This window comes from Lytechinus pictus, chromosome 18 (assembly GCF_037042905.1).
Source record: "Lytechinus pictus isolate F3 Inbred chromosome 18, Lp3.0, whole genome shotgun sequence".
NCBI classification, from domain to species: Eukaryota; Metazoa; Echinodermata; class Echinoidea; order Temnopleuroida; family Toxopneustidae; genus Lytechinus; species Lytechinus pictus.
The window spans coordinates 10,400,976-10,425,068 of record NC_087262.1 but is presented as its reverse complement, the minus strand read 5'-3'; the positions used below and the strand labels follow the sequence as shown (position 1 = coordinate 10,425,068).

Below are 24,093 nucleotides of genomic sequence, written 5' to 3'. Positions count from 1 at the left end.
ACGCAGCACTCTCTACAACTGTATCATGCAGTACTGCTTGCCCTCACATACTTTCTACATACATGTAGGCTTTTACAATGTAAATACTTCAGATAAATTTACATGTTTTGCTTTTGGCATATTTTTTCCATCTCTATGTATGGAGTATTAAAATTCATTTTAAAGCAGACTTTGGTCTTTAAATCTAGGCCTTCAGTCCTACAGTACATGTATGTGCAGTACATCGGGAAAGAAAGTATTCAAAATACTGAAATACAATAGAGATGTTGGCACTTGGAAGTATGGAGGTGCTGAAGTACATGTACATTATTTAGAAGGGAAACAAAATATAGGTGATAAAAAAAAATTATATATACTTTGAGAAATTACAAGGGACATAAACGGGGCAAGAGAAGCACAGAGTCAAAAGGGCAATGACAGTTTGGCTTACACATACATGTACTTGTCATCTTTGCAACTCAAAAACATCTCACTTGGAAGCCAAAAAGCCAATAGAATGGGCAGTTCTCATCAGCCTCTATTTTCTCAATCTGAAAATTCTGACATTGCTCTACCTTTTTATGTGAGAGACCAACGAGAAAGACCAAAGTTTTAGGCCCCTGCTCCTTCCATCATCCCTTCCCCATCAGCCCTATCCCAGGGGAAAAAAATCACTTATTTATTTGCGGGGGCTACTTTTCACAATCTTCTCCCTAAATTTGCAATATTGGATACCGTTTCTAAACATTGTTTCTAGTGAATAAAGATTTTGATAAATTGTAATGTTTTCTATTGTTTTAGGGCCACCAAATTTGTTTTGCGGGCCACCAAAAATATAAAATTGATGATTTGGGCGGACTGATCAGGCCACCAAGAAAAAGAGTTGGTGTGGAGCCTTGCAGAAGGTCTAAAACGTTGAAGCAGCAACTTGCACTTTATAATGTATGCTAGTATTCATTCAAGACCCACTACATGTAGTTATCAGGGTCTGTGCCAGCAAAAGAAAACAGAATGGGACTGTTTACAAGCCTCAAGTGGGCTGATGAAAACATGTCTTTGAAAGGCACAGAGCCCAGAGTATGTTCACCCATCTTTTCAGGTTAGGCTCCTGACCTTGTAGTTCAGCAGAATGCTACCCCCTGCTGATAGGGGAGGTCACCATGGAAACATGATACCAACACATAATGGGATGTCATTCCTCTTTTAGTGTAAACACTGTTTCCATCTTTCTGCTCTACCGGTGGGCATATCATAGCAATGATATACGGGGTGTTATGCCAAAAAAGGCAAATTAGAGCGATACACTTTGTAGAATGATATCAACCTTTTGACAAAAGGGCAATGATAGTATTGTGAAATGGCTCTGATAATATTGTGAAATGGAGTCTATAATAAAGATTAGATCAAGTACACTGTACACTAATCACAAGCAATCAATCACGACACTCAGCTTTAATGAGGGCCAGGAGTCTTTCAAATCTGGACATGGAAATTTAACCCTGAATTTCATATAGGCCTATGTACAAACATTGCTTGAGTTGTGTAGACCTACATCAATTTTAAATTACTCCAGGTCTCAATGTAAAGAATGACAATTAGGCCTACACAAGTGCAAATGTGATTAATAATAAAATAATTGGAAGTCACATCAAACTCTGGAATTTATCATTACATGTAGGCCTACATATTGAACAGGCATATTAAACATAAAAATCTATTTGTCTTGTACTTTATAAATGCAGGCCCTCTATATTAAAGGAATTTAACCAAAAGGAGATAGTGGACCTAAGGGTCATTTTGCATAATTTGAAGAATACAAGTATCAGATGTACAGTATGCAATCCTTTCTCAGTAACGGATGCAAGACCTACGCCAAATTGACTGTCAGGGAAGAAGGCAATTGAGAACACAGATCAACCACGGCCATTCAGGAGGGTCATTAGCATTTTGCTATCCCCCGCAAATGCGAAATAACAGAGACACACACAGCCGAGGATTTCATCACACGCCGTCAATCGCCCCCGCGTACACACACTTTCACACACGGAATCCCACTGCATTGATTGTTTGCGATGACTGAAACAAGCTGCTAGAGATATGAAATGGCTAAGCGTCCTTGTCCCACACACTGGCATGGGAGTCCCTGCAGAGACACTGGATGCCAATAATGCCCAATTGGGCATGCCAAATGTCTGGCATCACCAAAGTGTACTGCGCCAGAGATAATCTAGCCTTCCCAACCCAGCCAGGTTAACCACACGACATGCCATATTTATTTCCCCAGTCCCCCCCCCCCTCTTGCACCAAGTAACTTGGCCATAATTGCAAGGCATCCGCAACAAGACAGGAAGTCGGCTACTATTTCCCCAGTCCCACGCACTGCACGCGCGAGAGCACGAAAAGAAAATTGCATATCTATCTGCCCCCCTCCTGGCAGGAAGTGTGCATCTGATCTCTCGAGCATATCAAAACGACTCTCTAATTATGTGATATGACTAGGGGGAAAAGGGGCCGTCAATTCACAGTAGCACTGCCAGGTAATTGAATCACCTGCAATTCACCACTGTCCAAGGATAAGTAATAACTAATACCTTGACAAGATGTACTTTTTCCCCATGTGTAGAATCAATGAATTATTAGTTGCAATACAGTGCCCTGCTTACATATTTTTTCCTCCATACCTCGAAGTATCATACTGTAGCCCACTAAATTAAAAATTCCTATCGATTACCCTCTAAATTACAGTGTACATTGTACCCTATCTTGAACATTAAAAGCAGTTTTATACTGAAGAGACTACGCTGTTATAAAACAGAATACCTACTGTAAATAAATAGATCAATAAATTTCCCTATGAATAAAAAGTGCAGTGAGTACTAGCGGAAATTATAAAAGCCTTTACAAGATGCAAGGCATCAGTCAAGAATATTGATTTATTGACAAAGCTTAACAAGCCTTGGATTGATGAAATCATAATCCCATAAATGATGCGCCCCATGGCCAAGTCTCCCCACAATGCTTTGCCGGTATCTCACAAATTTATGGCAATAACATTTGAGCTTGCCTTAAGTGGCATCATCGTTTATCTGAGCAGAAAAACAAATTTGTGCATTCTAGCATTAAAGTCAGGAGGAAGAAATAGCCTGCGGGTGTAAAGTGGATAAAAATTCCCATCTCGACTTCAACGAGCCCATGTGGGATGACGACTCTATCTGGTAAGGTGTAATGCGATGTGTTAACCTGCAAATTATTCCGCTCCGTTGCCTCCAGGTGAAAAGCGTTTCTTCCGTGTCTCATCGATACTGAATTATCTTTGCTGAAGTGATATTCCTTTCCTTGATCGAAATGCAGATTTAAATCATTTATCTATTCAGGATCTTCAAGGCTCAACCCCCTCACTTTCCTCTGTGTCCACTTCAGTACCTGTATAATGTACATACAATGGCACACCTTTCTTCGGTAAACAACCTTTTCTAGTGTCACATGATTTCTCCTAAATGTACAGTACTATGCTCATGTATTTTCATTTTCTGCTTTTTAATAGAGTACTCTTGTACATTACAATTCTTATGAGGTATTGAGTATTATTAAACATTTCTTAGTTTTGAAAGTTGAAACTACTGTAACATTCATGGCAACTACATGTACATATGTACAGTATTTAAATATTGAAAAAAAATCTAGGCCATTATTAAAAAATGTAATAATAATAATAATACATACATGTACATGAGATTTGTATAGCACACTTTCCATCTTGAAGAAAGGTTATTAACTTCTGGTTTCTGTACTACAGAATATTCTTTTCCCTTGTAAAAAGTGTGCTCACAAAAACAGAAGTCAACAAAGAAGCAAATTTCTACACATTTGCAGGTATCACATTTTCAGATAAGTTTTTGAGTGTGAAAAATATCTTTTAACACTTCTAAAAAATTATGTATTTTATACGTAAGTTATGTATTTTATGTATTAAACCTCATCTTTGTTGAGGGGAGGGTTGAAATAATGTATTCTGGGGCTCAAACACATACATGTAGATTAATTTGCAATTTATTTCAAAATTTCAAACAACTATTCTTCCAAAGAAGCGACTTGTGTAAACCAGACCCTGGGATGCACTTGTAACAGCCATTCAGCAATGTACATGTATGTATGCAACAAATACATCCTGTGGCCTTTACTTGGCCATTCAGGCATGAAATCCAGCCGAGGTTGGAAATATGCTTGAACAATCATATGACAACTCAGGTGAGAGAAAGGAATAGTGCAAAGATAAACAAGAGTCAAAGATACATGTATCGAAGCAAGTTTGATGCCCTTGGGTAGAGCTACAAGTATATTTCGTTTCAGTGTTCAATTGTGCATGCAAATATGCACAGTACTGCGCGACTACACAAATATAGCATATACTGTATGGTCATGGCTGAAGTCATTGTTCAATTGTTTTGAAGATGTCATTTTCCATTATGTCGGCAAAACAATGTTGGCCAAACACAAGAAGGCTTATACATATAACTTCTAGTAATACATGTAGGCCTGTACAATTGATTCATCAAATCCATTCACTTCTTCAATGACTGTGGAACTAGAATGTTATATTTCTACAAACACGGGATGCACATTCCTCTTGTTCTACATGTACTTTGTACATGTATGTACCTTAAAGTGTTCATACATGTACATGTACAATAAGAATAATAATACATATATAGCATCTTTTCCATTTTGATTAAATGCTCAAGGTGCTTATAAGAGAGCAAAACATAAAAAGTAAAGAGAAGTACAAGAAAGGGTAAATTACAAATGAGGAAAAATGTCTGTCTTCAAACCTACATTGTAGTACCTGCTGGTGAATAAATGCAATTTTAGGTTGCCCTTATTAGGATGTTGCAGAGTTTGAGTTCTTCAGCTCCTGTGAAGATGATGCAAATAATTTTCTTTTTAACACTATGCCAGTGACTTTGGAGAATCCTTGCAAATGTTCTTATAATAAAAAATTATCTACATGTACATGTAGTTTGCAACTAGGCATATTTTCTTTCAGAGATCTTTTTGTAGGCGGCACAGGTGTACACATACTTTGCTTTCACATGGGCAAAATACCTGGGGAGCCTTTCATCCACATTTTTGTCCAACAAGTTTCCTTGATTGTGAGTGGCTGAGAAGCACTGTTACTATGGTAACTGTCTGATGAAATGGGACTTGTCAGATAAAAGTTCTTTCATGAATTGCTCCCCAGGGCCCCATCCTTAATACAAAGAGTTACGATTGATCTGATCAACCTACACTACATGGAAATCCAACAATGTCATAATTTTTTCTCCGGAAATTTGCACAATGTCCTTTGTATAAATAAGCAAAGAAAAGCACCCTGAATTTTCAAGAAAACAATAAAATGTATAAAAGACTTTATCATATATATCTAGAAAATCATCTGCACAAACATGCATTTTTTATGTTGATGTTGCTGGCTTTCCATAGTTGTGGTTGATTGGATCAATCGTAGCTCTTTGTAAAGACGGGGCCCAGGTATCTTCTGATCAGGACAGAATTTTTGATAGAACACTGTATCCATTTTATAAACAACTACATACTGTACATGTACAGATATATGGTAACATTGCCATAATATGGAACCTACTGGTATCGCAATCAAGTTTTCCATTGTAGTATACAATAATGACAAAGTTACCCTATAAATTGAAGTCTTTTTAAATTGGGGCCCAGGTACTGTACATGTATTTTTCTTAATCAGGCAGGTGTGAGAACACCTAATAAAGAATGACAAAGCAGATTATAGCAGCTTTCAATGTTGTGGAGTTGATGACTTTGTTTCGGATTCGATTTAAAACCTTCCTTTTCTTCCAGGTGGGATAAATCATGCATGAAACAAGGGAGATGATACATGTAATGTATATCCCTATTATAAAGATGAAAAGTTTGGAACATATTGATTCTGTTTACAAACATTTGCTGTTGATAAAATTGAGTTCTAGAGGGACATGTAAAATGTTTTGGTACGTAAACTATAGGACTGTTATCATGTAGCAAATCCAGATGTGCTGACTGCTGAAACCCGAGAGTTTATCAGTGACTATTAAAAGAGTATGCAAACGTTCTCTATTGCTGGAACTTCTCATAAGAAATCAAAATGTATAGCCTACATGTACAATACATGTAGGTGGTTTCAAATCGCCTCGGTCATAAGAATCCCCGTTAAATTACGATAACTTTTTAGGCTTAAAAATATCCATTAATTATTCCTGCATTCACACCGCCCCGAAACATACCCTTCGGAATAAGTTCCTGAAGTTACGAGCATGCGCAGTATGGTCTGATAAGCAGGCAAGGCGTGAGATTCAAAATCACTAGCTCAGCAGCCACCCACGGCGCCCGCGCCCAACTACACGCTGGGCTAAAAGTTCCCGTAAATTGCTTTCACACTGCCAAAATACCTGCGACCTTGGAAAAATCCCCGCGAAAGTTCTCGTAATTTTGACAAGTACCAACTATTTAGTGGGTATTTACTTTCGGGGAGATTACGCGTAATTTGCTTTCACATTGCCAATATTATCTGGTATTTTCTGATCGGGTAAATTTCCCGATCAGAAATACCTGGAACTGACGAACTTCGAGGCGGTCTGAAACCACCTAGTGACTTCATGTGTGTGTACAGTATGTACATGTATCCCAAGGTCTTTCTTTGCACAGTAAACATGTTGGGCTACATGTACATTTCCATTATGGACCAACATTCCGCTGTGAGTTCAGTGGTACTACATGTATATCTGGTATATATTTCAACCACAAACATTTCCTGGTTTTCCTTTATGTTAATCATGTAAAGGCTAAATATACATGTACATGTAGGCCTACTTTCTGCATAAGGGGGAAAATAATATTAAAGATAAGAAAACAAAAAAAGTACATGAATGCATTTTGGAATGAAAAATATTTTGGCAAGATCTGAATAATTACAAACCTGAACAGTATCATTATCATCTTTGCCTCTTCATGTTACACATATGTAGCAGTGATAAATGTGTAGCATGACTCGGGTAATGTAGACCCGTCAGTGTGTAAAAAATTCCATCCTGAATCTCGAAGACATTTTTACAGTACAAGTAGTACATGTACATGTAGGACACTGGATTGCCAACACGAGGAAGTCTCAAGGCTAATGCAACATCCGATACCTGACATTTATCCTTTGCACAAGATTCAAAAGCCTTAATATGAGGTTAAATATACACTTGTAAAACATATTGATATCGAATAGCTTTATTCCAATGCTGAAAATATTTGAAGGTGCAGGTGTATCTGTCCAAGTCAAATCTTTTCATGACCACTGAAATCAATACATGTACACATTACTGACATTTTTACTGTGGAAAGGTTTGCAAAACTTGGAGCATTTTCACCACATGTGAATTTAATAACTGTATATTGAAAATGAAATGAAAGTTGCCATTACTTACCCGGACATTGTTTTTTGTATTGTCTCCCTGAAGTTTGTTTAGTTTATCGTTTTGGTCTGGTAATCTGAATAATTTACCATCTTTAGTCAATTTTGCTTGTGCAATTCCCTTCTTAGCAGCAAGCCGCAGCTTGCTGCTCAAGTCATTTTCCATCCTTGTGTCCACATTATAAGATTGACGGATATACTTCTCCACGCTCTTGAGCGTTGAGCCGCCTTCGGCCAACTGTTTAATGGTGCATAAAATGAGACGAAGGTAATCCGTGCTGAGCGTGAGGTTTCCAAGGATTTTGGCGGTGCTCGTGCCTCTGCTGGCACGGCGGCCCCCGCCCCGAGTGCCGGGAGAGAACTCAGGGTCGCGGTAGGACGCGACCCCTTTATTCATGACCTTCAGAACATTGCCATCGCGGACGCAGAGTTCTAACTGCTCCTTGATGTCCGTCTGGTCCAGGCCCCGGCCGTGCCGGACCGCGTGGCAGATGCGCTCCTCATTTGGCCGCTGCTTCTGCTTCCGAATCTTGCGAATGGCCTCGAGGATCCACTGAGTGTAGTTTGGGTTCGCCAGGCAAGAATCACTGTCTTTCATCATAATGACACAACATTGTACTTCGTCGTTGTTACCCAGAGCTGCCGTCCATGATAATATTCCACTTTATATAATCCTTAAGATAGGCTTGTAATTCCACGTCTGCAAAAACAAGAAATAAAAGAATCTATTACTTGATAAAAAAGGTAACATCGGTCAAAAATCTGAAAAGCATAAACAGCATAAAATTATATTCATGTACAAATGGTACTACATGTACATCAATTGATGTAGACTTGTAAAAATGTTCATAATATACATGTACTTCACATAATTTCTGCAAGTTACAATAAATTGAAGAAAATTTAACACTGTCTCTGTCTAAACACGTCTAAAAGCAGGTCAATCTGCAAAGGCATTCCGAATCAACCCAGATAATCACTGTTTAACATGGCATGAATCGCACTGGAAAATCAAATAACCACCAAACACACATTTCCAGTGAGGCAAATAATCCTATTTTAATAGTGCATCGGCAATCAGTCGTGGAGCTGAACTAGTGTGAATTACTTCCTCTGCCATCCGTGTTTGATCAGAAATGAGTGTCAATGACTCTTTCATTTTTGTCATATCCTCTGGAAATTCACGCTCTCCATTGCTGCATTCACATTGGTCTCCAAGCAGGGGGAATTCCCCTCATATTCTCTAATCTGAACAGTCACAGAGAACCTTTTTCCCCTATCTATTATTAAAGAGTTTGGGGATGAAATTTTGACTGGAGAGCAACCTTTGGATATTAAAACATTTCATACATATGTATAAATTTGTAAAGCCTGGAACATTAAATTGTTAACCCACACCTAAATTGTACGTGTAGGCCTATATTTTCACAAATTGTGCAAATGTGTGGGTAAAATTAAGATGCGCCATTCAAAGCCTTGTTATACTGTAGCGCAACGTGACATTTTACATCTAATTTGCATGTCTGTCGTCTATAATGTAAGCCACTATGACTGATTAACCTTGAGTAAGACATAAAATGTTTGCTAGGTAATTGGTTATATACCAGCTTGGTGCTTACCAGCAAAAAGCTGTCCTGCCGAGTTCCTACGGGAGTTAACATAAACAGAAACAAATAAACATAAATATTTTGTCCGAGGCTCGAAGTCTGTGCCTATTAGACACTTTATAGACAGGTGTGAACGGACAGTAAAAAGAAACGATCTTCATGACTTTCTATCCTCGGATACTAATGTGAACGCCGAGTCTGACTCACTTTCATTTGCCCTCACAGACAAAGGGGATCATCGGTTTGGCAACTTTCCCAGAAATTAACGCAACTTCAGAAATTGCATCACATTCAAAAATATGTTGCCAATTTTCTTTGAAAGAAAGAAGTATGAAAGCAACAAAGAGTGGCGACCAATTTATCAAGTGACCTTTCTTCCTTCAAGTTAGTTTTCAGCTTGAAAAGGATCAAAGAATGTGAGCATAAATAATGATAAAATCTGAACAAAGAGGCAGGATACATTGTAGAAAAAGGAAAAAGAAAAAAAGGTCATCATGAAAGCACTCATGGAAGCATGCCTCACTTAGCTTGGATTAATAGTCCTCAATTCATGACAGGAAGGAATAAGAAGTCTTTACTTTTGCTTTGTCAAGATTTGCGGTAGTTAAAAGAAAAACGTTTTGTTATTAAAGAACTCATTTCCCTGAAATTCCTTCTCCTCGCTTGTTCGCATTCATAATTTAATTCAAATTAAACATAATTTTTATATATGTGTATTGCTTCAAACTAGTAATAGGCTTGAACAATATAGAGGTTATTTGAAGAAATAATCAAATAATTTATAGTATACCATTCATTAAAGCCTGTCTAATGTCAATTATAGTGGGACCTCTCACATTCCAACTTTACAAAAGTGTAGTGACCATTCAATTTATTTTTTTATCTGTTGATTTTTTTTTATTCGAATCTTACAGTAGGCCTATAGATTTTTAATACAGCACGTGCAATATGTATATTCTACTTCTGCCAGAGTGGTTAATTTCTATTATGTATTGTTATGTATTCTTTGTATCATCTCCTATTGCCAAATAACAATCTACTACATGCCCAATGTCATGTGTACATGTGGGTGTTTCAAACAGCAAGATAATTATAAAGGGTACCTAATCCCTAATTGTGCAGCATACCCCACCCCCCCCCCCCCTCCATTTCAGAAGAACAGATTTCCCAGTGATTTGGGTGGAACTTGATGCGACCCCTCTGCCAGATGATCATTGTTATTGCTGGGTGAGCTGCTCAGCGAAGGGGATGTGAAGGGGACAAAGGATAGAGGTCAACACCTGACCTGCCTATTAGCCCCATGAATAACATGACAATGCCCAAAGAGCACCTATTGACAAAGCTTCCAGGTGGGAAACGGGGAGAGACCACGGGGTGCTTTCTCACCACCCCAAGCAGGCAATAATGTTCTGGGTCCCGTTTCATAAAGACTTGTTATACTAACAAATGCAAAATTTCTATATTATACAACTTCACTATCAGCCAATCAAATTGAACGATTTCAGTAGCTTAAAACTGTTATTGCAAGTTTGTTATTATAGCAAGTTTTATGAAACGGTCCCCTGTCTGGTTTGCACAGACAAGGAACACCCCCCCCCCCCACTCCTGGATCGAAGGATATAGATCATACATGTAGGCCTTGTTTTGATAATACAACTTTAGTGTACTTGTAATTTATCATCTAATAGATAGGCCTCATAATGTAAATAGGCAAAGAATAAGGGTAAGTGGCATCAAAATACTTGTAAATAACTTTGACAGGGAAATTTGATAGAGAATGAGATTGATAGAGCAAATTACAATAAATTCCTTTCCATGCTATCCAAAGATACATTAAGGCTACACTATATATACAGCAAAAAGTATAATAAAAACATAACAGTGCTGTCTTAACAATACATGCATGCTAAAACTGTAGACCTACATGTATTACGTGTATATGTATCTTACAAGTTTAAGGAAGTGTGAAAGTGTGTATAGGGGGTGTTTCAAAAAAGAAGCAGTAGTATTGTTTATTACATCAACATGTATGTGGTACATGTACATCACCACACTAGTCAGATTACACTCACGCACATGCGCACTTACATGTTAATGTAAATAGCATGTACATGTTGGCATTATTAAAGAATGACTTTTAGTCACTCTTATTTTTTGCGAACACCCCCCCCAAAAAAAAAAAAAACATAATAAAACATGGTATTTTGGGTAATGCTAGTCATAAATACCTTACGATCACCGCACCAATGATTTTCATACGTAGCAATAAATGGTATGGGATTGTTCATAATGATCGTATACATGTACATGTAGGTATTTGTGACCGTAGCAAAATATATAACAGTAGTTTTCCTATTCTGGAAGGTATGAAAGCCCCCTAAGAGAGTGTGACAGTTAACACTCTTTTCTCCCACTCTCTCCTACTTTTACAGGGTACAAACTTCCCAACAAAAACCAAGTCACTGAGACTTCTTTCTTCTCCTTTCTCCCTGTCTGCATTATGTATTTATGTAACCCTTGGAGGACAATGGAAGCAGAAAATCTTTCAATAGAGCCAGGGGTGTAGCAACCCAGCCATGTTTAACCAAGACAAAAGAGTGCAATGTTTAGAGAAGGAAGCAGAGGAGGGCTGCTGCTGCTGCTGATGCCTTGATGGGGGGACACACAAAAGAACCGAAATACCAGGGAGGATTCACAGCTGAGCAGACAGGACGTACAGAGGAACAAAACTCATCTGTTCGGTGGAGAGGAATACAAAGACACAATACTGACTGAACGTCTGAAGTTTGACAGAGCAATGGATACACATGCAGGGTTTCACTGAATTCTTTGTCAAAGCAGGCCTACAATATATACATGTACATGTATGTCCACAAGGAGGGTTTCAGACATGTACATGTATACATAAATGTAACTGTATCCCCCCCCCCTTGTATAGTGTACTTTTTACAATCCATTATCAATTAAACACATAGCAGAAACTGTGATATTTTCTTCTCTTAATAATGCACAAGAACAAATGTAAACCCTTTGAGCAAGTTTAAATGTGGCATAAATTATCTAGTTGCCTATCACTACATATACAAAAATACCCAGGGTTCAGGTCCAGCAGTTTATTATTAAAGGACAAGTCCACCCCAACAAAAACTTGATTTGAATAAAAAGAGAAAAACTCAACAAGCATAACACTGAAAATTTCATCAAAATCGGATGTAAAATAAGAAAGTTATGACATTTTAAAGTTTCGCTTCATTTCACAAAACAGTTATATGCACATCTCAGTCGGTATGCAAATGAGGGAACTGATGACATCACTCACTCACTATTTCTTTGGTATTTTATAATATAAAATATGAAATATTTTGATTTTTTCGTCATTGTCATGTGAAATGAAGTTTCATTCCTCCCTGAACACGTGGAATTCCATTATTTTAACATTTTGTGATTCAGGCAAGGAGGTCCTAATCATCAAATTCGTAAAAATTGAAATATTGTATAATTCAAACAATAAAAAACAAAAGAAATAGTGAGTGAGTGACATCATCGACTCTCTCATTTGGATGTAACTGGCTCGTTCATATAACTATTTTGTTAAAAATAAGCGAAACTTTGAAATGTCATAACTTTCTTAATTTACATCCGATTTTGATGAAATTTCCAGCATTGTGCTTGTCCGAATTTTCTCTATTGATTCAAATCAACATTTTTCTGAGGTGGACTTGACCTTTAAAGGAGAATGAAACTCTTGGAGCAAGTTAGCTTTTGTGAAAGCAGAAAAATCAAAGAATAAGATCAACAAAACTTTGAGTAAAATAGGACTAGCAATAAAAGAGTTATGAGCATTTGAATGTCGAGATCACTAATGCTATGGAGATCCTCCCATTGGCAATGCGACCAAGATCTGTGATGTCACACACGTACAACTCTCCCATTTGGACACTGAAAATATACCCCAAAACATCTCTTTTTGCTCATTCTAATCATATGACAAACGATTCATCAATGATATAATGTTGTGAAACCTCTGTACTTGTCATCTCATAAAGAGAACACCTCACCTTGTGATAGACTCTATAAAAGTGAGAATATAAGTGAAATAAGTACTAAAGTAATGAGGGAGTTGTACGTGTGTGATATCACAGATCTTGGTCGCATTGCCGTTGGGAGGATCTACATGGCACTAGTGATCTCAATATTCGAATGCTCATAACTTTCTTATTATTCATTCAATCTTCCTCAAACTTTCAACAATATGTTTCTTAGATTTTTCTCTTTGATAAGGATTCAGCTGGTTTCAAGGGTTTCATTCTCCTTTAAAGGCACTTGGTGCATACTGAGATTCAAGAAATAAATCCTGCCAGACACCCATTCACCATTATACCTGGAACGAGTGCAGAACAATATGTGCATCAATTTTGCTGATCAAAGGAAACTTTGTTGTGGCTGGGATTTGAATCAACGACCCTCTGTTTCGAAGGCGAAAGTCAGAACCACCAGACCATAACGCTCAAATTTATTTTCAATAACACTGATTACATGTACATGTAGGCCTACATATATAATTAACAGTAATTTTCCTCATGATTTATTAAATTCCTTAATTCTCTTTACAACAAGTGGAATGCCTCTGGCCGTCTCACCTGCATCACGCGATTCAATATAGCAGCAGTGCTGATTTTGAAAACTACTATAACTCGCACAAGATGTTCAGTGATACTTGGTTACTCTTATTTCCACGTTTTATGAACTAGACCAATACACTTATAGAGATATGATGGCAATTCAACAAATACCCCCAACGTGGCCAAAGTTCTTTGACCTTACATGACCTTTGACCTTGATCATGTGACCTGAAACTCGCACAGGATGTTCAGTGATACTTGATTACTATTATGTCCAAGTTTTATGAACTAGACCAACACACTTTCAAATTTATGGCTGTAATTCAACAAATACCCCAATTTGGCCAAAGTTCATTGACCCTAAATGACCTTTGACCTTGATCATGTGACCTGAAACTTGCACAGGATGTTCAGTAATACTTGATTACTATTATGTCCAAGTTTCATGAATCAGATCCATAAACTTTCAAAGTTATGATGGTAATTCAACAGATACCCCCAATTCGGCCAAAGTTCATTGACCCTAAATGACCTTTGACCTTGGTCATGTGATGTGAAACTCATGCAGGATGTTCAGTGATACTTGATTAACCTTATGTATAAGTTTCATGAACTAGGTCCATATATTTTCTAAGTTATGATGACATTTCAAAAACTTAACCTTAGGTTAAGATTTTGATGTTGATTCCCCCAACATGGTCTAAGTTCATTGACCCTAAATGACCTTTGACCTTGGTCATGTGACATGAAACTCAGGCAGGATGTTCAGTAATACTTGATTAACCTTATGGCCAAGTTTCATGAACTAGGTCCATATACTTTCTAAGTTATGCTGTCATTTCAAAAACTTAACCTCAGGTTAAGATTTGGTGTTGACGTCGCCGCCGCCGCCGTCGCCGTCGGAAAAGCGGCGCCTATAGTATCACTCTGCTATGCAGGTGAGACAAAAATTACAAGTAGGCAACAAATAATTAAATTCAATTGATTAATATAAAAAAAAATAAAAGTCATGCAGGCCCTTCATTTTGATACATTTTACAGTATTTCCCCAGTTGAGCACAATATTGACCAAGTACACAAAGTAGACAGCTGGCTGGCTGAGCAAAAAAAACTCTCGGGCAGGAGTAATAAAGCGAGGGAATAGTCACATGTGATACAAAGTACGCTAACAAGGTCAGCAATGATTTATCTCTGATTGTAATCAACTGCATTACAATACAGGCCTTTCACAGTGAGCAGATACCCGCAGCCTCAGCTTGCCTCTATAAAAGACACTCCTAATTAGCCCCAGCACGTCCAAGCTATCTCTGTACAACACAGAATACACACATGCCATTTGAGCATTCCTCTCATTATACACATGACACATTGAACTGTGCGGAATTTGTAACATGACGAGCAAGGAACATTACACAAACATGTGTGCTATGAACCGCACTAAACACATTCAACATATGCCTCATCCCACTCTTGCCACCGCCGAGAGGATAAAAAAAAAATATGCCCGCAGCTATATGCACCGAGCACATTATCATCAGCTTTGTCAAAAGTGATGAACGTGTTTAAAATCACTCATATGTGTACAATACCTCCGAGTTAGCTGGTGTTGCCGTGTAACACTTGCATTCATCCCGTCATGGCATCCATAACAGTTAGCAGTTAATACGTTTGTGTACTCTGACCCGATGTGTGAAACAAAGGTCACGTTTGCATTTACCGACTGTCTGTATGTGCCAGCGAAAACATCCCTCTCTCTCTCTCAGAGTGTGTGGTTGTGTGTGCTGAGTATTAACTGGAAGCCATACATGTATAACTGTCAACTGCAGCCACATGCCCACACACACAAACGGTAGATGCACTCAACCAATATACAGGGCAGCCACACCGCTGGCCTCACGTTTGCTCCAATAATAGTACACCTATCCTGTGCTGGAGAGTGCAGCTTGCCTGTGGTTTCAGGGGAACACTTCCGATTTTGTCACCAAAGACTGCCTGATCGGTGATCGGTGATCATGGCTGTGTGAAAACACAGGGCCCCTGGGTGCGTTCAGGGGAGGAGGAGGCCAGCAAATCTGGGGCAATCTTCACAGGGGATAGCTGGCAGGCAGGGAAGCCTCTCACATCCACTTTTGCAGACAATACAGGAAAATCAATTATTGACAATGGGCATTAAATGACTGGTCCGTGCAATACCCCATGCCATTCCCCCTCCTGTGATGGGCTCATTAATTCAGCGTGTGTCAATCACACCTCCGCCACCGGCAACCTTTCATTTATTGATGCGTATTTATTCTTCACAGATAATTCATTTAATTGCTACCTTCATCGCTCAATGGTAAATGTAGTACAAGAAGTAGATTGATTTTTATATGTACATAATAATAATAATCATGTCATATTTTACCCAGGGTAGCCACTTCAGTTCCGAAAACTATTCTCCCAGCGGGCCCTGCTTAACATGATAATGTTATTATTACCCCAACTTTAGCATGGCTACCTTGATCGGGCGCTTGAGCATTCAAGGAATTTCTTCCTACCGGGTACCCATTCACCTCACCTGGGTCGTGTGCTGCAGTGTGAATAAATTTCTTGCTGAAGGAAAACACGCAATGGCTAGGATTCGAACCCACGACCCTCTGTTTCAAAGGCAAGAGTCAGAACCATTAGACCACGACGCACCCACATACATGTACACCACAAAACTCAAAAGGCAATGAATGTGTATCATGTAGGCCCCCAACGTAAATGTAATCTCAAATCTGTATGCCAAACAAGTGTGAAATCTACAATTGACCTTGACCTACTTACATAAAGCATAGTACGATGTAGCCTAAATGCAATACATTTTGCAAAATTTATTGTACCACAAAAGGTGGTTTCAGACCGCCTCGAAGTTCATCAGTTCCAGGTATTCTCTGATCGGGAAATTTACCCCGATCAGAAAATACCAGGTATTTTGGTAATGTGAAAGCAAACTACGCGTAATTTCCCCGAAAGAAAATACCCGCTAAATAGTAGGTACTTGGCGAAATTACGAGAACTTTTGCGGGGATTTTTCCAAGGTCGCAGGTATTTTGGCAATGTGAAAGCAATTTACTTGATTTTTTAGCCCAGCGTGTCGTTGGGCGCGGGCGCTGTGGGTGGCTGCTGGGCTAGTGGTTTTGAATATCGCGCCTTGCCTGCTTATTAGACCATACTGCGCATGCTCCTAACTTCAGGAATTTATCCCGAAGGGTACAGTATATGTTTCGGGGCGGTGTGAATGCAGGAATAATTAATGGGTATTTTTTAGCCTAAAAATGTTCTCGTAATTTAACGGGGATTCTTGTGATCGAGGCGGTTTGAAACCACCTAAAATCACATGTACACTAGATCAAGGAGACATTGCATGCAAATTAGATTTCCTTTGCTTTGTTCATTTTAATTGAATAAACTAATGTACAGTATTGCTTTTTTTATTCTAAGGACAAGTTTATCCACAACAAACGAGCAAACTCGATTGAAAATTTAATTGAAAATATTAGTTTACAATGTAGGCTACATTACATCCTTTCTGATGTGTTCCAGGTGTACGTGCTATCGTTGTTTGCAGGCAAGTAAACTTATTTTTTATTAGAAATCAATGTCATGAAAATGAACCTCCTATCTGAATAAAAATAATGTACTATTAAAATAAGAATTCATTTTTTTACAAGGTCCAATAAAAACTGCTGGTCATGAGCTATCATTGGGAAATGTGGTTTATAATCTAGGACACAGTGTACAATGTAATTTGCAGAAGTATTAACAGACGGATATAAAATTTATATTCTGCTGGAAAAAAAATGGAAATCAAAATTCAAGTATGGGAATGCAGAATAACGATGTACACACAATTGATCAGCCAAAAAATTCCGAATTTTGATTTTTAATACATGGAATGTGATTCCATAGGAATTCAACGTATCAAACCAGTTTTTTTTTCCTGAATATCAAAATTTCCAATTTCTTATAAACCATCAAGCAAGTTTCTGAAAATATACCATTTTCTTTTGAAATTGCTTGCCAAAACAAACAACTCACTTGCTATAAAGTTACTTTCAACTTTAATGTATTGACCTTCAGCTATCATTGGGAAATGTGGTTTATAATCTAGGACACAGTGTACAATGTAATTTGCAGAAGTATTAACAGACGGATATAAAATTTATATTCTGCTGGAAAAAAAATGGAAATCAAAATTCAAGTATGGGAATGCAGAATAACGATGTACACACAATTGATCAGCCAAAAAATTCCGAATTTTGATTTTTAATACATGGAATGTGATTCCATAGGAATTCAACGTATCAAACCAGTTTTTTTTTCCTGAATATCAAAATTTCCAATTTCTTATAAACCATCAAGCAAGTTTCTGAAAATATACCATTTTCTTTTGAAATTGCTTGCCAAAACAAACAACTCACTTGCTATAAAGTTACTTTCAACTTTAATGTATTGACCTTCAGCTGAATAACCCTGTGTTCTGATTTAAATTACTTGAGCAATACATGTAAGTATCATTAATTCTTCTTTTTTTTCACCTGTTCTTATGATATGTTTAGGACAACCGATAGGCCTCTATTAGGCCACTATTTAAGAACACATTTCTTTAATACTATATTTCAGCGCAAATGGCAAACAAAATGGGCAAAGAAAAATATTGAATGCCAACGAGAAAGGCAATGAGGCATATCATCAGGGTAGCCCAGGCCATGGCTTTCTTTGATCACATTGGATTTAAGAAATTTTGATGAGAAAGTACTTGATTTCTATGCCAAGTAGCATTCATAAATTGAAATTTGATTTAAAACAAATGGCCATCATAATTGAAAATTAGAACTTTAATTAAGAAAGGGTGGGGGGTGATGGCCAGTCTAAATTTGTGGACAATGAAGTTAAGAATTGTTCACAAATGTATTGTGTAATGTGTATACTAAAGCACAGTACATGTACAACTAACGGGTGCATTTCAACACAGCAGATCTAATACGGTATTTCAATAGAGGAATTTCTTCAGTTAGCCAGAAATTCATTGTGACACACTGAATTACTGAAATATATTCAAAATCATGAAATTGAACAGGCACATGAAAATCATTTTCAAGCCCAACTGAGTAGTTTATTGATAAAGTTCTTTGTTGATGCACTTACAATGCCTGCCATTAAATACACTGTACCAGTTTTGTGCTGGAAGCCTGGAACTTTTGACTGACCTAATTTTGCCAAAGATGGCAGCAGACCATGAAAGGGGAAAGTATCAAACAGACCTCTACTGTATCTTCAAAACGAAAAGAGCCACAATTGCCTCTCATTGACAGGATCTTGTGAAATACTGTAAATTGCAATGTGTAGTAGTACAATGTATCTCTATAATGTGCATTTCAAACACAGTAGATCCATGCCTTCAACAGAGTGATTCCTCACCTAGTTTTTACCCAGATATTCTTTGTGAAAAACTAAATACATGTACTGCATACCGGGACAATGGTAAAAGACTAAATGAAGGTAGACCATGTGGGGAGTCGACGAGTTGGCAGTAGACGAATGGGCAATAATACCATCACTTCTATCTCTATCAAATTTCTCTGACAGTCCTTTCAAGGACTTTACACATGATGTACCATAAAAGGCAGACTACGTAAAACCATTTCAGTGATCGTTCATACCACCACGCAAACCTTCAAACAATACATGTATCTCAAGTACTTGTGTTTCACTTTAATACATGTAGCAAAGTGTCATTCAAGTGAGCAGCCAGTTTAATTTTTAATAGCAGAACATGTTTCAATAGCACCTAGATCTGGTCTAGGAAGTACATTAGAAGTAAAAGTAGAGACATAGTGTTGTTCTTCTGTTTTGGTACAGTCAATCACTGCCCTATTTGCTGGAGTGTTAAGCCTTGTATCTCATATTTGACAAATTTGAGGGGAGCTCAAAAAAGCTTTGTTTTAGAAATATGGCAATAGTGGCAACTTCGTTATCATACAGTCTGAAAACAGTCTCCTACAATTAATTCCTGTTTTGAACTCTTTCTAGGCAAAAGAAGTTTGCCACTTCTGTCATAACTCTGCCTTTTCTGAGCTTTAAATGCAAGGAGGTCTCATACATACAAGAAATGTTTCTGCCCTGATACATGTCTCCCTACATGTACAAGAGAATCTGAACAATTCAAAACAGTTGATATGGGACTGCACACTACTTTTCACGTTTTGGCAAAAAAAAAAATATAATAATTGTCTTTTGTGTATTTTTCAGTTGATCTGAAGGTCATCGTGTCACATGCCTAATCAAAAGAAAATAATAAAAAAGTTGCAGAAAAGATGGAAAATCAATAAACTTGTTGTACTGCTGGACGAAGCGTAACATACAATGTAACTAACCATGTTTATGTTGTTTTAGTCAAAAATTCCTAAATGATTTGTCATCTATCTATCAAAATACATGAAGATTCAGCGATATAAAGAGCAAAAAGAGTCAGTTGCGAGATCTAATTAATCAATTAAAATCATCTACTTTTGAAAATAATCTTCTCTGAATCTTTATTTTAAAAATCAAAATTTTTCATATAATTAGAAAGAAGGGTTTTCCTTTAAATTTTAATATTTTTGACACCATAATTGATCGCAAATGCGATGGTCTGCTAAAATCAGCTCAATTACAGCTGACGGAGTAAACGGTGATGAATGGAACCCCATATTCTAAATCCTTTTTTTATGATTATTCTAAAAATAATTATTTTTAAAGAAATATGAATAGAGTCCATACCAAATTAGAAATGAGATTTTCAGCCATTTACACCTATGTGCGAGGTTACTACCTCGCACGAGTGTGAGTGCGTTAGGCCTAACATTAACGTTATAATGTTAGACTCGAGAATCAAGATCTATAGTAAATCAATCAAGATTCTATCTCGTATGATGGGGTACCTAAAGCTACGATAAAAATGATGCAAATTTAATATTTGAACAAACTATCTTTCACCAATTTGTGGTGAATATTCTAAAGAGGTATCCATAAGAAAATATCACAAAACTCACTATTACGAAAATCCCACCGTGTTTTCCAAACACCTCTTGATTTTGCCTCCCAATGTAAAAGGGGTCCTAAAGCTACACACTCGATTTATCATGCCAAAAAATAGCATTTCCTGTGCCTTAATTTCTAAAATATGTTCATATTATTATAGGATAATATGAAATTAAAGCGAATATAAATCCAAAATTCCAAACAGTTGTGGTTTTTCTCTGCATTTAGTGGCTTATTGCAGCCTCTGTAGAAAAAAATTGAATAGGAATCGTTCGTCCCTCTGCAGTCACAGTTCCACACAGAGAGTCCGCATTTGCCATTAAAAACTGCATGCGCGATGAGTGGTGCGAATCTTTAGGACCCGCGTAGCTTTAGGACCCCCTACCATATGATGGTGGTCCCCAAGTCTGCGCACCTAAGAATTTGAGTTAAGATTTAAGTTTTAACATGAATTTTTTCCATTTCACAAAATCTTTCAGTTAATAATGTCCCTTATAAGTGTACCAAATATCTCATAAAAATTTGAAAGAAATATAGTATTTTCTTACAAAAAACCTTGGGCAATCATTCTCTGATTTAAAAAAAAATGGAGCCCCATGTCTGCGCACCCATTTACTTTGCACACGATTCAGGGATTTAGATGAGAAAGGCTGCATTTTGAGGCCGTCACATGAAATGCCCAAAATTCACTATTTTCCCACCATTTTGAGTCAGATTTTTTTTAATGGATATCTGTCTATTTTTTGCGTATGTAAAGTCTGTGTTTGTTGCGTATCTTCTTTTATTAGAATCGTGTAGAAACGCAAGTGCGCAGACAAGGGGGACTACGCAGACTTGGGGGAACTTGCCATGGGTATGGCAACATACGTATGGTAGTGTGACTTTAATTCGCGCGTTACCTAATTTTGCGCACGGTCAAATATCTCAATATCTCTTGAAAAACTGATATCACCAACAGAAAGAGCGACAAATTACCTAGTAGGCCCCCTAAGGTAATTTTGTTGAAGGTAAGGTCTCTATTTGTGAAAATATTGGCACAACATCGGCATTTTGTTACCTTATGCGTCTGCTGCGAGAAAATCTGATCTCCTCGACAAGCATCGAGAAATCGCCAGTTTGCAAGCAGAGGTATCCGAAAAAGTAGGTCTAAGCTCTTGCTCACTGCAACCATTCTGCCTGTGGGGAATCTGAAGGTAGAACTATGGTGTGCCAATGCTGTACATAGCACACACTTTAAAAAATCATTAAAATATCGCTTTTATGACCAAAATTACTAATTTCCATAAAGTTGCAATTTATTTTGTAATTAGTAACTTGGGAATAATTTCTGTATTCACCAGCGCGCTCAAAAACTTGAATTTGGGGCTTTTTTTGTGTACGCCCTCTATTTTTCAATCTCTAGATTTTTAATTAAGAAAAAATAATTTAAAGAATCAAATTTACTTAAGAGCCAATCAAACAAATCAAGTATTTGTTCCAAAGAAAAAGAGAAAATAAGCCAGACATTTTCACCCATATTTTGCCACGCATGAAGATGTAACTGAGAACAAGGTTTATAACCATGGGCCGATTACATGAAAGGGTCTTTACAAAAACCGTCTTTCGTGACGCCCATTTATTATGATGCGCCATGTGAAACACATTTTAAATAAATTACCTGCAAACATATTTTATTCATCTGTTATAAACAAAATCTTTTGATTATAAAGTGTGATACTGTATATCATGAAATTGTGGACCCCTAAATACAAATTGATTTGAATGCAAGCTAACAAATTTTATTTGTTTATCATACATTTCAGAAATATCCCGCAAGCCATACAGCGCATCATAAAAGATGGGCGACACGAAAGACCCTTTCGTGCAATCGGCCCCTTGTTCATTGAATGATTGGGTCTAAGTAAAATGTGGTATAGTGAGTGCTTGTATTACCGACCGGCCTTGTATTACCGAACGCGCGCATCATACGCATCAGAAATAATTTCATACGCTCAAAATTTTGCAGAATCCTTCCAAAGAGAACTTGAAAAGAAAGATGATGAAAAATTTTCAAAGTCTTAATATTCTAAAAATAACAGAATATGGTCAAAATAGCTCATCAGTGATTTTGTTGTTTTCTCAACTTTTCCCATAGAAAACACACGTTCGGTAATACAATTTTTTTTTCAAGTGACCAAAATATTTCACATGCGAAGAGGGGTCCGATTGGAAGCTAATATCGTAAAAAGGAAATACAATTTCGGCAAAATTTTTACATAATTATATTTTGTAGGTAATTGTGTATTTATGGTGAAAGTTTGGTGAATTTTATGAGAATAATGTGTTTGATATGATTGAATTCATGAAAAGTGTTCGGTAATACGATCCACTACCATACCAACCAAATTTATGGCATTTTAACCTCCATTGCCATTGGCTCCAACTGATGTAATTATTATCTTACCTTTATCTGCTTGATATCTTTTCTAAAGCCTTGCAAAACGATCATGTGCATATTAAGATCACACTTTTTTACGACACTTTTTCAGCTGAGAGCGCATTAGTCGATCGTCATGGAATTTTGAGATCGCGATACGGTACCACTACCAGCGAAACCCTTGTCTTGATCTACTTTATAATATTTTCCGTCAAGTGAATTTGACTTGGAGTTTGCAACTTTGGGATCTTGCCTTCCATTTGGTATTTGCGATGTTGATTAATTTTGTGTGAGCTGTGAGAAATTTTTGATTGAAAATAAACTTAACAGTTAGTTAATGAGCGCAAATTATGGTCACCCCATCATAATTTAAAACTAAGTACCGGTGGCGGTAGGTAAAGTAAAGACAACAGGCCTCACTCTCATTCTCAATATTCATTTCAAAGATGATTCAATTCAGCCTTTCAGGCCAGGGACAGGGTCATGAGGGTATAGGTTAGGCCCAGGGCTAAGTAACTATGCCATGAGCTGAAAGTGAAACCTGAATTGGACCAGGCACTTTATGTAGGCCTAGATCTAGACCATGTAGACCTAGACCCTAGACTGGTAGTGGTAGACTAACATTACAATAAAAAACGTTAGCAAAAACAAAAACAAAGCAAGTGAATACAGTCAACCAGTGTTGAAAGAAACGGTCGACGTCGGTCGAGTGGTTTCAACTCGAGAAATAACGAGATGTGCACTTACTTTCAACCGATTTGTTGTTCTGAACATGCAATCAGTCTCGGCATTTATATTCCCTAATCACTTCATAAGCTATCAAAAGTGGTTTAGTTTATCAACACAACGGCAATGAGGCATGAAAATATGATGCGATAATCAATCCAGTTCACAAACTCTCGATCCGTGATGACACAAACTGTATGTACGAGCTGATAGCTGCAAGCAATTATAAGA

General features: G+C 37.4%; 1 protein-coding gene across 3 annotated transcripts; it reads right to left on the bottom strand.

The window, feature by feature from the left end:
• Positions 1–3,023: 3,023 nt before the first annotated feature.
• Positions 3,024–24,071, bottom strand: LOC129281208 (histone acetyltransferase KAT6B-like). Of its 3 annotated transcripts, none has more exons than XM_064113354.1 (2): positions 23,884–24,071; positions 3,024–8,144 (listed from the first exon to the last, which is right to left on the bottom strand). In XM_064113354.1, the coding sequence occupies exon 2, from the start codon at positions 8,043–8,045 to the stop codon at positions 7,362–7,364; it is 684 nt and encodes a 227-aa protein (XP_063969424.1). In that variant the 5' UTR covers positions 8,046–8,144; positions 23,884–24,071; the 3' UTR covers positions 3,024–7,361. The 3 variants fall into 3 exon arrangements, with proteins under 3 accessions (XP_063969424.1, XP_054773126.1, XP_063969423.1); XM_054917151.2 differs by lacking the exon at positions 23,884–24,071 and adding an exon at positions 15,263–15,762; XM_064113353.1 differs by lacking the exon at positions 23,884–24,071 and adding an exon at positions 8,477–8,501.
• Positions 24,072–24,093: the final 22 nt, after the last annotated feature.

Bases quoted from the DNA above. Each gene is read 5' to 3' on its own strand.
- LOC129281208 (XM_064113354.1), bottom strand. From the start codon at position 8,045: ATGATGAAAGACAGTGATTCTTGCCTGGCGAACCCAAACTACACTCAG.